The sequence below is a fragment of the Oryctolagus cuniculus genome, chromosome 9 (assembly GCF_964237555.1).
Source record: "Oryctolagus cuniculus chromosome 9, mOryCun1.1, whole genome shotgun sequence".
NCBI lineage: Eukaryota > Metazoa > Chordata > Mammalia > Lagomorpha > Leporidae > Oryctolagus > Oryctolagus cuniculus.
This window is the reverse complement of record NC_091440.1, coordinates 100837817-100853322: the sequence shown is the minus strand read 5'-3', so window position 1 is coordinate 100853322 and position 15506 is coordinate 100837817. Positions and strand designations below refer to the sequence as shown.

At 41.4% G+C, this 15506-nt stretch overlaps 1 protein-coding gene and 1 non-coding gene across 4 annotated transcripts in view; one reads left to right on the top strand and one right to left on the bottom strand.

Annotated features, from left to right (window-relative positions):
• The window catches only part of LOC100349077 (alpha-2-macroglobulin), a 61007-nt gene extending 52691 nt beyond the window's left edge, over positions 1-8316 (top strand). For all 3 annotated transcript variants that reach the window (XM_008259806.4, XM_070049280.1, XM_070049281.1), the window contains 8 exons: positions 116-324; positions 2886-3104; positions 3264-3391; positions 4511-4601; positions 6058-6126; positions 7012-7114; positions 7575-7616; positions 7954-8316. In XM_008259806.4, coding sequence (XP_008258028.1) covers positions 116-324; positions 2886-3104; positions 3264-3391; positions 4511-4601; positions 6058-6126; positions 7012-7114; positions 7575-7616; positions 7954-7970 — 878 coding nt within the window. In that variant the 3' untranslated portion in view covers positions 7971-8316. The remainder of the gene's footprint in view (positions 1-115; positions 325-2885; positions 3105-3263; positions 3392-4510; positions 4602-6057; positions 6127-7011; positions 7115-7574; positions 7617-7953) is intronic.
• On the bottom strand, positions 723-790 carry LOC127492230 (small nucleolar RNA SNORD2). Its single transcript, XR_007921389.1, has one exon. It is a non-coding gene; the product is annotated as a small nucleolar RNA SNORD2 (small nucleolar RNA).
• Positions 8317-15506: the final 7190 nt, after the last annotated feature.

Sequence of the window (15506 nt, the reverse complement as noted above, 5' to 3'; positions counted from 1 at the left end):
TTCAGGAGTTTATCACTGAAAAGCAACCCTTGTTATAGCTTCAGCTTGGGTACTTTCACCTTAAATTAAATATGACTATGAATTCACATATAAGTGTATGTTTCTCATCCTTAAGATAACTCAGTCCATTGGGAGCGACCTCAGAAACCAACGACACCAAAAACCAAGGCTCCCTCTGCCGAGGTGGAGATGACGTCCTATGTGCTCCTTGCTCACCTCTCAGCCCGGCCTGCCCCAACCTCGGAGGACCTGACTACTGCAACGCTCATTGTACAGTGGATCACAAAGCAGCAGAATGCCCAAGGCGGCTTCTCCTCCACCCAGGTCAGTGACTTTTCAGAGCTGCTCGCTTCACCTTCAGGTAGCAAAAGGTTAGAACAAGGAGGAAAAATGAAAATGGCAATAACCTTAAATGAGGAAAAGGTTATTAAAATTCAGGAATGAAAGTCAAATAGGACTAAAAAGAAAATCCCTAGAATTCTGGCATCACCTCCCTGGGTTATTATCATGTTTTTTTTTTTTTTAATTTTTCAATTTCCAAAAACAACTCTACCTCCCTAAAATAGTAGTGAGGCACCAGCAGAATGAAGGAAAACACTTTCCATTCTTCTGAAAGTTTTAAGAATCTTAGCATGTTCAGAGGAACTCTACTCAAAACCCAACAATCTCTCCTGCATCTCTCTCCATTCTTAGCTCGCTTGCTCTCTCTCTTTCTTTTAATCAAGTGATCAGCAATGAGTATTCTGTCATTTCAGGTCAGTCCTGAAAGATGATTGCCATCATTTCATTTAGCTCTCTTTTAACTGGCATCTTTAAAAAAATTTATTTATTTGAAAGGCAGAGTGACAGGAGGGAGAGAAGGAGAGAAAGAGAGAAAGAGAGAGAGAGAGAAAGAGAAAGAGAGAGAGAGAGACTGCCCATTTCTTGGTTCACTTCCCAAGTGGCCACAAGAGGCAAGAGCCGGGACTGGGCCAGGCAGAAGCCCGGAGACAGGAACTCCATACAGGTCTCCCATGTGGGTGACAGGGGCCCGAGTACTTAGACCATCATCTGCTGCTTTCCCAGACACATTAGCAGGGGACTGGAAAGGAAGCAGAATAGCCAGGAATCAAACCAGTACTCATATGGGATGTTATTATCATAGGCAGTGGCTTAACCCACTGTGCCACTATGTCAGCCCCATAACTGGCTTTTTTATTAAAGCAGACACATTTTGCGCTGCCCTGTCTACCTCTTAATCTACATTTTTTCATCACAGCATAAAGAATTGTCTTTATTCATGTACTCTCCCAAGCCTAACTAAATAATCATATATTTAAATAATTCATCAATATAGACAAGCAAGAAATTTTATCTTCAGAGAATTTATGTGTTAGCATAAAAGAGAAGAGAATGGGGCAAAATGTGTCCAAAAATCTTATCCTTTTCCATTGTGCTTACTATCTTATTTTTCTATATGAATGAGAAAAAGCTAAATGTTTCTATTGAAACACTTGTCATTCATCTCTGTAGGAATCTTTTCTCTAAAAGAAGTCATTGAGGTTCAGTGTTGATGAATACAGGGAAAATTTCATCTCAGAGGGAGTCCAATGGGAACAGGAAATATTCCAATTAGAAAGCGGGGGGCTAAAAAATGTCACCAAATCAAGAAGATGATTAAATATGCATCCTTTATTCCCCTGGGAAAGCCAAAGCATGATCCTGATCATGGCTGCCAGGCATCTCATGTTCCCTCAGAGTACTGACCTCAGCAGCAAGGTTTAATCTGGGGAGAGAGTCGAATGACCCCTGGTTTGGTAGTGGCAGATATGACTGAGTTGCCATGAAAGGCATGTCAGATAAATAACTGATTCCAGTAAATGATCCCCATTCAAATCTACTTTCCATTTTCGATGGCCCGTCTATATTGGAAGAAGGAAATGATCAATTTTCTGATAAATACAATAAATTCTAGGATATGCAGTCCAAAGTAGGTATGTGAATGCCACGGCTGTGCATTCATCTAAAGGCTATAATCACTCTTGAAACTACAGCTCTAACTTTTGTAAAAATATATTTATTTATTTGAAAGGCAAAGAGAGAGAGCAAGAGAAAGAGAGAGAGAGATGTCTTTTTTTTTTTTGACAGGCAGAATTAGACAGTGAGAGAGAGAGAGAGAGACAGAGAGAAAGGTCTTCCTTTTTCCGTTGGTTCACCCCCTAAGTGGTCACTACAGCCGGTGCGTTGTGGCCGGTGCGCTGTGCCGATCTGAAGCCAGGAGCCAGGTGCTTCCTCCTGGTCTCCCATGTGGGTACAGAGCCCAAGGACCTGGGCCATCCTCCACTGCACTCCCGGACCACAGCAGAGAGCTGGACTTGAAGAGGAGCAACCGGGACAGAATCCAGCACCCCAACCGGCACTAGAACCCAGGTGGAGGATTAGCCTAGTGAGCCGTGGCACCAGCAAGAGAGAGAGAGAGAGAGAGAGAGAGAGAGAGAGAGAGAGAAATGTCTTTTATCTGCTGGTTCACTCCCCAGATGGCCACAACAGCCAGAGCTGCACCCATCTGAAGCCAGGAGCCAGGATCCTTTTCTGGGTCTCCCACGCAGGTGCAGGGCCATGGCCTTAGGCCATCTTCCTCTGCCTTCCCAAGGCCATCGCAGACAGCTGAATCAGAAGTAGAGCAGCCCAGACTCGAACCAGCGCCCATATGGGATGGTGGCACAGCAGGCAGCGGCCTTACCCACTATGCCACAGCTCTAATATTACCCCATGGCTCTAATATTTAAGTAGTGAGGGAAACAGGAAATCAAAGCTCCTTTGTGGCAGCTGACAGGAGTCTTTGCAGCATATGTCAGCCCCCAAGGGGTTTTCATACCTGAGTTGTTTGCACTCATCTCTTCCAGGACACGGTGGTTGCTCTCCATGCTTTGTCCAAATATGGAGCAGCCACTTTTACTAGGACTGAGAAGGCTGCAGAGGTGACCGTCCAGTCTTCAGGGACATTTTCCACAAAATTCCAAGTGAACAACAACAACCGCCTATTACTACAACAGGTCTCATTGCCAAAGTTGCCTGGGGAATACAGCGCAAGTGTGGCGGGAGAAGGATGTGTCTACCTGCAGGTGAGTCTTGGGCTGATGAAGATGGAGGGACTAGGGCAGCTTTGTTCAAGGACAAGTCCTAATGCAATAAACCATGAGAGCAAACCATGAGAGTCAGGGGAGCTGAGAGGCATTCTGGGGATAGGAGAAAAACAGATTTCTGTCTTTAATATCTCATAGACATCCTTGAAATACAATGTTCTCCCAGAAAAGGAAGATTTCCCATTTGCCTTAGGGGTGCAAACTCTGCCCCAAACTTGTGATGGACCCAAGGCCCACAGCACCTTCCAGATCTCAATGAATCTCAGGTAAGGCATCCTAACTGTATCAGCTAATTCTGAGAATAACAACTAATTTCTTACTGAAACTTCTCATTAGTTAGAGTAGTATAAGGATAAAGAATTGGACCACATTTGTTGAGATGCAAGCATGCTTGTAAGTTGATACAACAGAATTTCTCAATGAAGGATTTACATGGTCTGTTTTCTTCCTCTAGAAGTTTTTATTGTTCAGTTTCATTATTTAAAGGTTATTAATTCCCATCAATAATAACTAAGAAATATTACCCCTCTGGCCTGAATTCCTCCTAATGCAGTAAGGTTTTCTCTATGCAGGAAAGATCCAATTCCTAAAAAATTTGAATAGAAGGAAGCCTGACTCTGTAATTAGAATTCCTAATGGAAATAAGTAAATCTCAGATCATATACAATATTATCAACTTGAGAAGGAGGGGCATAGTTATATGCAGTGATATTCAAATCACTTACAAAAATGTATCTTGGCCAGTGCCACGGCTTAATAGGCTAATCCTCCGTCTGTGGCACCGGTACCCCGAGTTCTAGTCCCAGTGGGGGCACCGGATTCTGTTCCGGTTGCCCCTCTTCCAGTCCAGCTCTCTGCTGTGGCCGGGAGTGCAGTGGAGGATGGCCCAAGTCCTTGGGCCCTGCACCCGCATGGGAGACCAGGAGAAGCACCTGGCTCCTGGCTTCGGATTAGTGCAATGCGCCGGCCACGGCGGCCATTGGAGGGTGAACCAACAGAAAAAGGAAGACCTTTCTCTCTGTCTGTCTCTCTCTCTCTCTCTCACTGTCCACTCTGCCTGTCAAAAAAAATGTATCTATCCACAGGAATATGATAATGTAGTTGGAGATACTGTTCAGGAAGAAGGTTAACATCAAGTGCATGTGATAAATAACTGGCAGAGATTACAGGCCTCCGGTCCATACCTCACTCAAAATGCTGATTCTGAGAGTCTACACACTTGAATAGGGCTGGTCTCTGTAGCTTTAACAGTATCTGTAGTAAAAATTATAATATATGACCAGTTTTCTGACCCACTGTGGTGAATATCTGAGAAGACTTGCATAGGAAAAAAGAATATTTAATAACACAGAAAAACCACACTTATTCCTTCTCTTGATATTCAGTTATACTGGGAGCCGTCCTATCTCAAACATGGTCATCGCTGATGTGAAGATGGTATCTGGCTTCATTGCCCTGAAACCAACGGTGAAAATGGTAGGTTTAGTACAAGCCAAAAAACCCTGTTTATATAATGTTTTCTGTATCCTTAGGCCAAGGCACTACTAACATTAAAATATTGTTAAACCAATCCCTGTCAAAACCTTATACTTCCTTCAAACTCAGAAATGTAATTTAGCACATTTGTGTAAGTGCCTAATATTGCACAACACTCTGCTAATAGACATGACTATGGGGGTGGGGGGGAAATGTCAGCAGGTTTCTATTTCACAGAGCTTAGAATCACATTAAGAAGAAAGAACAGGGCCGGCGCCGCGGCTCACTAGGCTAATCCTCCGCCTAGCGGCGCCGGCACACCGGGTTCTAGTCCCGGTCGGGGCGCCGGATTCTGTCCCGGTTGCCCCTCTTCCAGGCAAGCTCTCTGCTGTGGCCAGGGAGTGCAGTGGAGGATGGCCCAGGTGCTTGGGCCCTGCACCCCATGGGAGACCAGGAAAAGCACCTGGCTCCTGGCTCCTGCCATCGGATCAGCGCGGTGCGCCGGCCGCAGCGTGCTGGCCGCGGCGGCCATTGGAGGGTGAACCAACGGCAAAGGAAGACCTTTCTCTCTGTCTCTCTTTCTCACTGTCCACTCTGCCTGTCAAAAAAAAATAAAATAAAATAAAATAAAATAAAATAAAAAATAAGAAGAAAGAACAGAGGCCAGCATTGTGGCATAGCCAAGAAAGCCGCCACCTGTGACATGGGCATCCTAAAAGGCATATGAGTGCTGGTTCCTGTCCCGGATGCTCCACTTCCCATCCAGCTCCCTATAAATGCACCTGGAAAAGCAGCACCTGCATGGGAAACCTGGAAGAAGCTCTGGGCTCCTGTGGCCTAGTCCCAGCCCTTATAGTCATTTATGGGATGAACAAGTGCATTAAAGAGTCTCTCTCTCTCTCTCTCTCTCTCTCTCTCTCTCTCTCGCGCCCAACTCCCCCTCCCTCTCTCTCTCCCCCTCTCTCTGTGTAACTCTGCCTTTCAGATAAATAAACAAATATTTTTTAAAAAAGATAAAACATCGATCATGAACAAGTGAAAAAATATTAAAATGACTAGCTAACATAAACTACTGTATTAGAGAAGTTTTTAAAAAATGAGATTACTCAAGGTTAGAGCAAACAAAAACCCAACTCTCTCATGAAGAAATAGAATGGGAATTGAAACCTTAAAATATGAGTAACTCTCCAGTTTAGGATATTTAATTATTTTTTCTTCAGATAATGGGCTTTACACCTAGGTCATGTGCCATACTAATATTAAACCCTTCAATCAAATTACTCTATTTTTAATTTTACTACATTACCTCTTTGCTTGCAAAAGGTAAGCAAGATAATTTGAAGGAATTATATTCCCAGGAACATTTTGGTAAGAAGAAAATCTATCTATGGATCATCCAGATGTTTAATAAGTGAATGTTATTTATTAACATTTGTGTTGTCTGAATTGTCTTAAGCTTGAAAGATCTGACCATGTGAACCGGACGGAAGTCAGCACCAACCATGTCTTGATTTACCTGGATAAGGTGAGAGCCCTGACAGTGTAGTTGCAAAACCTCTGTGTGAGAATCCCTCTCATGAGTCACCTGGAAGTGAATGAATGCATTGAGGAGACTTCTCCATGCTAGAAACTTGGGATTTCCAATATTAATTCCAATGAATGTTCTCCTCTCATTTTATATATTTACACTATGGGTAAAATGACTTATTATAAGAATGGGATGTAAATATTTCTAAGACCCTTGAGCAAGAAATTCTCCACAAAATGTGCTCATGATATCCACAGTTACTTTGAAGATACTAATCAATGTGGGGAAGTAACCACTGTGACTAGTCAATTATTGTAACTGCAGCCCCCACCAATAATATGAAAGGTGTAATACTGTCAAGCTCACTAAGGATTTGGACCATAAAATACTAAGACCAGTCCACCAATAAACGTATCTGATCTTCTAGATACACATGGTATCATAGTTTATCCAAACATATATTGATTGGAATTATTGTTTGTAAATTTTACAAAACTGAAACAAAGCTGCAATGATCAACCTTTCATATATGTCTTTGAGTCTATGGAAGTATTTCTACAAGCTTCAGAAGTGAAATTGTACCAAATCTCTGGATAGTTAAAAATGAACACAGATAGGCAACCAATCAAAAGTATGTGTCATTAACTCTCTATGAATAGATAGGTATTGGTATTTATAGGGACATATGAGATATGTTAGTTAAGAAGTAAGTTATTTGGGGGAATTTCTTATACACTCTGAGGGCTTTCTGTGTGATTTAAGAACCTCACAGTAGACTATTAGTTGATAAAGTTCTTTTACCCAGACAGGTGAATACTTAAATTTGCTCAAAGAGAGAAGAAAGGTTCCAGGAAGATCATTTAATTCCCTTTTGCTTTCTAGGTATCAAACCAAACACTGAGCTTGTCCTTCACAGTTGTGCAAGATATTCCAGTAATCGATCTGAAGCCAGCCATAGTGAAAGTCTATGATTACTATGAGACAGGTGAGTAAGAGTGAATGTCACATGGCAATTAAATGCTGATCACAGAAATTGAATTTGAGAAGAGCATTGGGATTATTTATTGAATTAAATTCTCTTATCACTTCATTTTATCTCCATTAAGTGTGATTCTCCACTTTTGTCTTCTATATACAATGTAGAAATTACCTACACTGTATTTATCAACTACTGTAGGGCATTCAGTTTTCTTTTCATCAGATAAATTAACTGTAGGGAAACATAAGATTTAAATAAATATTACATCTGAACTATCAATCAAGAATAGGGACAAAATACAGTGTGTTTGAAAGGACAATACAAAGCAGCAATCAGAGCATCAAGTGAAAGATGATAATGTTTCTGATACATTATACTTCTTTCCACAACAAAGATTCCTCCACTGGCCTGTATCCCACAGATGTCTGTTTTCCCTCTTAGATAACAGTGGTTTTTGTCTTTTTAGATGAGTTTGCAATTGCTGAGTACAATGCTCCTTGCAGCAAAGGTAAATGATTCCCATGCCCTCAAAATGCAGTCAGAATTTCTTGGCTTGTCCCCCAACATCTCCTCTTCTCAAAATTTTGGTTAAATATGCTTCACAGACCTCAGGCTATTCATATTACAATTATAGAACAACACATGTATTGGAGAAGACCAGTGATTCTGTCAAAATCTTTGAGGGTTCGGAGAATCTCTTGGGTGACAGTGTATCATAGAGCTCACTTCCCACTAAACTATTGGTATTTCCTGAGTCATACTGCTACCCAGAACAAAGGGGAGGAATAGTCTCTGCTCACAGAAATGCAAGTCTATCTGAATTTTCTTTTCCTTCACCACCACAGATGGAGGAAATGCTTGAAGGCCATATCAATGACAGTTGCTTGACTGGCGTCCCTGTTCTCAAGACATGAGAAAAAAAAAAGACATCAGAAAAAAAAAAAAAAAACGATTTTTGTATCTCCAAAGGCTTAGGGTTGGGTTAATTTTATGAGTATAAAAATTAGATGAAAATTTATCTCTGTAAAAAATAAGAATGGGAAATGAGGAGGTAGGAGAAGGAAAGCAGGAGTATGGGTGGGAGGGAGGGTTGGGGGGGAGAATCATCATGTTCCTGAATCTGCATATATTAAATGCATGAAGTTGTATTCTTTAAACAAAATAAAATAGTAATAACAGACTTAACGAATAAACCTTTTTCTGATCAATCTCTATCACTGTTTGTTCAGTAAACCTTTGCTTACATTTCCATATGATTCCCAATAGAATACTGAGATTAAAACACATAGCAACAAAGGCAGAGGGACTTCAGAAGACAAAACCAGGTGTGCTGTTCTGAGTAGGTGTCATGTAGGGGTTTCAGGAAAAGAAGAAAAGTATTGGATTATGTATGACAAGAGAACAAAAGTGGTTTTGGTTATGGAACTACTCAAAGAAGAAGTCAGAGTGGATTTTTAAGAGCATATAAAAGAATGACATGGCAAGGAAATATTTTTCACTTTAAAAGGAAGAAATATATGAGTTTTTATTTATTTTTATCTATTTGAAAAAGCAGAGCAATAGAGAAGAGAGGTCTTCCATCTGCTGCTTCACTCTGCAGATTGCCAACAACTGGAGCTGAGGCAGGCCAAAGCCAGGAGCCTAGAATTTGTTCTGGATTTCCCACATGGGCAGCAAGAACCCAAGTACTTGGGCTAACAACTGCTGCATCTCAGGATGTGCTTTAGCAGGAAGCTGGAATGGAAGCAGAATAGCTGATACTCAGACCTTGGCACTCAAACCTAAGATTCAGGGATCTCAAGTGGTATCTTAACTGCTATGTCAAATGCCCTGTCCTAGAAATACAAGGTAGATTATTTTGAGAGGCAGCATAACTAGTTGGTTCAACAATGGATGACATACTCAAAGCAAGAAAGAAAATATGTGAGCAAAGCCAAATAGGAGTTTTATATTGAAGCATCTTTCTCTGGAGTGAGGATGAAAGGATAGCTATGAAGTGAAGGAGATATTCAGATGCAGAAATCGGCCCTCTCACAGGATCTAGTATCGTCATCTCTAGTGTCTTCTGTCTTTCTCTCTCTTTCTTGTTTTGAGATACTTTATTTTCCTTGCAGTGACTGGATGGGGAGAAAGCAGTTTCCATTAAGTGGAAGGGGAGAAAGAAGTTTCAGGAGAGTTTGCAGAAGTTCTAGGGAGAGGTTAGGATAGGAGGGTTCAGAGTCACGATATTCTCTGGGGGCAGTCCTAGGAGCCCTAGTCTTCTTTTGGCACCAAAAGGGTAATTAATATTCAATTTAACAGAAGGCAAGTGTGAGCAGCATAAACTGAGAATTTAAAAGGACTTTGAAGTTCAAGCAATGCTCAGTTCTATCTCTGGGCTGGGAAAAAATAAGAACATAAAAACCATCATTTTGGGGGATGGATGCTTGGCCCAGTGGAGAAGCCTGCAGTTAAGATGCCTGAGTCCCATTTCAGAGTGCTGGTTTGGATACCCATCTCTGACCCCCACCTCCTGCTTCCTACTGAATGCAGATCCTGGAAGGCAGCAGTGATGAACCCATGGTTAGGTCCCTGCCACCCATGACAGAAAGCTGGACTGCATTCCTGACTCCTGCTGCAGCCCCAGCCCAGCCCTGGCTCTTGTGAACATTTGGGAAATGAATCAGTGTTAGGATTCTCATTATCTCTTGTTCTCTCTCTCTCTCCACCCCTCAAATTAAAAAAAAAAAACAACTCTCACTTTTGTGCAGGTTATACTCTCAGCACCTCACAGATACTAACATCAACTCCATGAAATCAACACTACTCTAACAAATCAGGAAAGTGAGGCACGGAGAGACTTCGTTTTCTCAAGTGCCTTAGCAAGGGACTGGCAGAGCCAGAATTCAGCAGCAAGGAGTCTCACTTCCAGGTCCGTGCTCCTAACCACAAACCATGCTGCATCTCCAGCCCACTTCAGACAAGAAGACCAAGAGGAAATACATTTCAAGACTAAAGAACATTATAATTAGCTCTCAAGGTAAGTAACAAACCAGGGGACAGAATGTGGTGAAAGAAATCCGAGTATGGCTAAGGAAGGAAGTCAACAAGATTATAATACATCCGATAACTTATTTCTAGTCCCTTTGTCTTTGTTCATGAGGAAGTCTTGGCTGTAAATATTCTAAATCTGTTGCAAATCATTAGTTCTATCACTTGAACCAAGATGATTCATTTCTGGAATAGCAACCAGTTAAACACTTACTGCCCTTGTAAAACCAGTTACCAACTGTCTACCTTGTAAAAACATTATATTATATAACACAAAATTTTAAACTATTGGATTTCTCCATTATAAAATCTCACCTCTGGAGGCAGCATTTTGTCGTGCACTGGATTAAGTTGCCACTTGTCACTCGCTCCGCAGGCTCGCGGAGGAGCGGCAACGGATTTGCTGTTGTCTCTTTCTCCGGTCCTCCCCGGATTAGCTGCCGCACCCCACCCCCCACCCCTGCCGCATCCGCGGAGGGGCAGCACATCCGCCGCTTCCCCCACTTCTGCGGAGGGGCGGCACCCCTGCCGCTTCCTCCACTTCCGCGGAGGAGCGGCACACCGCTGGCCGGCTCTCTCAGGGGTTCCTCAGATGTTCCTTCCGCATGTTGTCTCTCTCCTCCTTTATAGTCCTCTTCCACCAATCCCAACTCTGCTGGTATTCTCTCCCCATGCACTGAGCAGGCTGCTCTCCTCCAATCAGGGGCAGGATCAGCTCCTGCAGCTTGTTAGTCGAATTGGTGAGGCAGCTGTGTGGAAATTGTTTACTCCCTCTCAGGGCCATGTTGTGGGGGCCAGGCCCTGCTCCCCACAACTTGTGATTCCGGCATCCCATATTGGAGCACAAGTTAGAGTCTGTGCTGCTCCACTTCCATTTCAGCTCCCTGCTACTCTTCCTGGGAAAGCATCAGAAGATGGCTCAAGTACTTGGGCCCCTGCCACCCACATTGAGACCAGGATGGAATTCCAGGATCTCGCCTTTGGACTGGAGCAGACCTAGCTATTCTGGCCATTTAGGGAGTGAACCAGTGAACAGAAGATTGATCTCTCTGTCTCTGCCAATCTCTGTCACTCTGCCTTTCAAATACAGGACCTTTAAAAAAACTCACTTCTGAGTAAAAGCAAAAAATGTTTGGTAGGATCATTATAATACTATGTGACAAGTGCTGTTCTCATGAACTGTAGAGAAAATGACTCCCCACATTCAGATACGATCCTGCAGAAGGCGCCTAACTACAACTGAAAAGGGGATTCCCAACAACCTGATGACATGGGAATCTTGAAATTAAAATTAGGTAGAATTTTCAGGATTAATATATCTTTTACATCTGATTTTGTGAGTTGAGATTTATTCTTTTGGGGCCGGGACTATGGCGCAGTGGGTTAACATCCTGGCCTGAAGCACTGGCATCCTTTATGGGCGCCGGTTCAAAACCTGGCTGCTCCACTTCCTATCCAGCTCTCTGCTATGGCCTGGGAAAGCAGTACAAGATGGCCCAAGTCCTTGGGCCCCTGCACCTGCTTGGGAGACTTGGAAGAAGCTCCTGGCTCCTGGGTTTGAATCAGTGCAGCTCCGGCCGTTGGGGCCAATTGGGGAATGAACCATCGGATGGAAAAATCTCTCTGCCTCTGCTCTCTCTGTGTAACTCTGACTTTCAAGTAAAAAAATAAATCTTTTTAAAAAAGAGATTTATTCTTTCTACAAAAATATAAGGTGTTATGACAGGAAAAAAATCTGGAGTCACCTTTATATAGGAGTTTATAATTTTTGTATACTATTATGATAAATAAAGTGCTATTCTCTTTCATTTTCATATATGTGCCTAACCAGCATCTCCATATTCCCCACATTGGACCACTTGGTCAAAGGAAGGCATGCATCTGTGTTAGGTTTTTCTGATAATAACTCAAAGAGAAAAGAAACTATTTGAGTTCACCTTGTAACTATAAATGGTTCTAAAAATTATTTAGAACACATTAATAAATCAAAGAGTTGATCCTGGCAGATTAGTGCGTAACAATCTACAATATGAAAGAAGTGACAAGAACTCAGAATATAATAGAGAAACATCTAAACAATAACAAAATGTGTGGCTGAAAGCCGAGTGAGTACACACTCCCTTTACTGACACAGAAATACTGCAGGATTAATGCGAAGAGAAGAAAAGCAGAGCACAGAACAAGGTATAAACCCTTGGGATGACAAATAAAGAGTAGGGGAAGAAACAACATGTGTTCATATTCTGCATTTCCATGAAGATTGGAAGGATTCTCTCTCTCTCTCTCTCTCTGTTTCTCTCTCACACACACACAGAGAGACAACTACTAAAAATGTTTACCTATCTTTTTGAACACGATGAACTAGGTAATATTTTCAGGAATGGGAAAGAGACAACTTAGTAAATATGACTTAAGTTACTGGAACATTGAAGTATGTGAATACATTTACTTTTCTGAGAATTAAACTAACTAATCAATGAATGAAAGTGTGAGACTAAGAAATGTTGAATCACTAACTGCCAACCCATAAAGAGAAAGAATGCTTATTCTATCAAGTACAGTGAAACATATTCTACCACATAATCTTTTGGTCTTAAATAACAAATACTTCTCATATCTTTTTTTGTGAAAAATAGTTCCTGCTCTTGTTTTTTCCCTTCTTCTTTAATCTCTCCCTATTTCCCCAACTCCTCAAAACCAAATAGCACACTTTCACCCTAATCCATCAAATATTCCTATGAAAGCAACTTAACACCTTTATTCTAGATGATAATGCTTGCCTTGCAATCACTCAGTTCTTTACTTACTGAATAAAATAACAACATTATTGATAGAACCTTTTCCCAAGATTTCTTCTCTTGCTATAATGTCTGTAATTTATTTTAAATAATTTAACACAGATATTTTGGATAGTGAGGAAAATGGGCATTTATTGCAGAGCACAGAACAAGGAGCCAGACGGCTATCACTTAATTCCCAGACTCCCCAAGGCAGTCAAGGCAGTGAACCGTATAGTTTAAAGGTGGATATAAACAGTGCCTGATCAGCTTACACGTGGCCTCTGGTTGGTCTGCAGCACGTGGCCTTCTTTTGATTGGTTAGTGATGTGGACAGCATGTTTCTTTCAGCAAAAGTGGGCTCCAGCCTGTTTAGGTCCAAGGGCAGATTGAATATTAGTTTCACTGGGACCAGAACTGTGGCCTAGTAGGCTAAGTCTCTGCCTGCATTGCCACCATCCCATATGGGTGCCGTTTGTGTCCTGGCTGCTATGGCCTGGGAAACTAGTGGAAGATGGCCCAAGTGCTTGGGCCCCTGCACCTACATGGGACATCTGGAAGAAGTTCCTGGCTCCTGCCTTCAAATCAGCTCAGCTCTGGCCGTTGTGGCTACTTGAGGAGTGAACCAGCAGATGAAAGACTCTCTCTCTGTCTTTCCCTCTCACTCTCTGTATTTTACCTCTCAAATAAATGAATAAATAAATCTTTGTTAAAAAAAAAAAGAAAGAAAGACAATTAGTCCTTTGATAGGACTTGAACTTCCTGAAAAAAATCTCAACTAAAATCTAACATCAGAATGTTAACTATAGGGGTGATGAAAATATTTCAGTGAATTCTAGCAAAAGCTCTCGGAATAGAGGCCATCATTTAGAGGCCATCATTCAGACATTAACTCTAAGGCAATTGTGTTACTCCCTTCACATAGTGAGTTAAGCTAATAATAGGACCTGCAGGCTAAGAAAGAGATATAGGGACGAACATAATCTCTCAAAGACTATGAGGCACAGTGATCAGTTACACAAGAATCCTCACTACACCATTATGATAATAGAAAAATTTTGAAAACTACATTTGCATATTAAATGATTTATGGCTAAATATATTAAGTATAGTGTGAAATATAACACTCTACAGCAGTTAAAATGAATTAACTGCTCTTCACTTTTTTTTAAAAGATTTATTACTTAATTTAAAAGGCAGAGTTACAGAGAGGCAGAGGCAGAGGCAGAGAGGGAGAGAGAGAGAGGTCTTCCCCCCATTAGTTCATTCCCCAGATGGCTGCAAAGGCTGGAGCTGTCTGATCTTAAGCCAGCAGCCAGGACGTTTTCCAGCTCTCCCACTTGGGTGCAGAGGCCCAAGGACCATCTTCTACTGCTTCTGCATGCCATAGAGGAGAGCTGGATTGGAAGTGGAGCTGCCGGGATTCAAATAGGTGCCCATATGGGATGCTGGCACTGCAGGCGGCGGCTTTACCCGCTATGCAACAGTGCCAGCACCCTCTTTACATTTTTAACAAGAACACATGAAATTATGAAATTTTCTCATTAATTACATTCATAATGCCATTGTTTACATAGAAAAATACAACACAATGTTTTACAACTTCTCTTGGTATACAAAGATGTGTGTAAAATGATGATGTTTTAAAGCCAATATACATTTCTGGGGAGTGTGCGAAAGACCAAGATGGAGGTAGCCAAAGAGGACTTTCACTTCACCTGTAATAGGATCTGACTTAGGTAGTTTTTAAAAGAAGAGAACAAACTTTCTGGAAAGAAACTTAGTAAATTTAAAAAAAAAATTATTTATTTATTTATTTATTTATTTATTTATTTATTTATTTGACAGGCAGAGTTACAGACAGTGAGAGAGAGAGAGTCAGAGAAAGGTCTTCTTTCCATTGGTTCAATTCTGAAATGTCCACTATGGCTGGAGCTATGCAAATCTGAAGCCAGGAGCCAGGTGCTTCCTCCCGGTCTCCCAAGTGGGTGCAGGGGCCCAAGCACTTGGGCCATCCTCCACCACCCTCCCGGGCCACAGCAGAGAGCTGGACTGGAAGAGGAGCAACCAGGACTAGAACCGGCACCCATATGGGATGCCGGCACTGCAGGTGGAGGATTAACCTAGTGCACCACCATGCTGGTCCAGAAACTTAGTAAATTAACAGTAATCTCTCCTCTGGACAGGGGAGTAGAAGAATACAGTGTAGTCAGTGTGAAACTTTCTTTATTTTCTTTAACCTTTTACATTTTTACCCAGTGTGTATTAGCATACTATTTTGGTTCATTAACTTCTTTTAACATACATGTATATAATATATATAAATATTAACATATGACTTTTTAAAATGTTGAGTTCCTTTACAACTATTAAGCAATACTTAGAAGCTCAAACATTGCTACTGCTATGAGAGTAATAGGCACGAAAATTAGATAGTAATAAATGACCTGGAAGTTTTTCTAACAATTGCACTATTATATATTATTATACTATATACATAATATACATTTATAATTATATGTTATAATTGTACATTATAATCCATATTTAATGCAATATATAATTGTCTATATAATATTAATATATTGTAT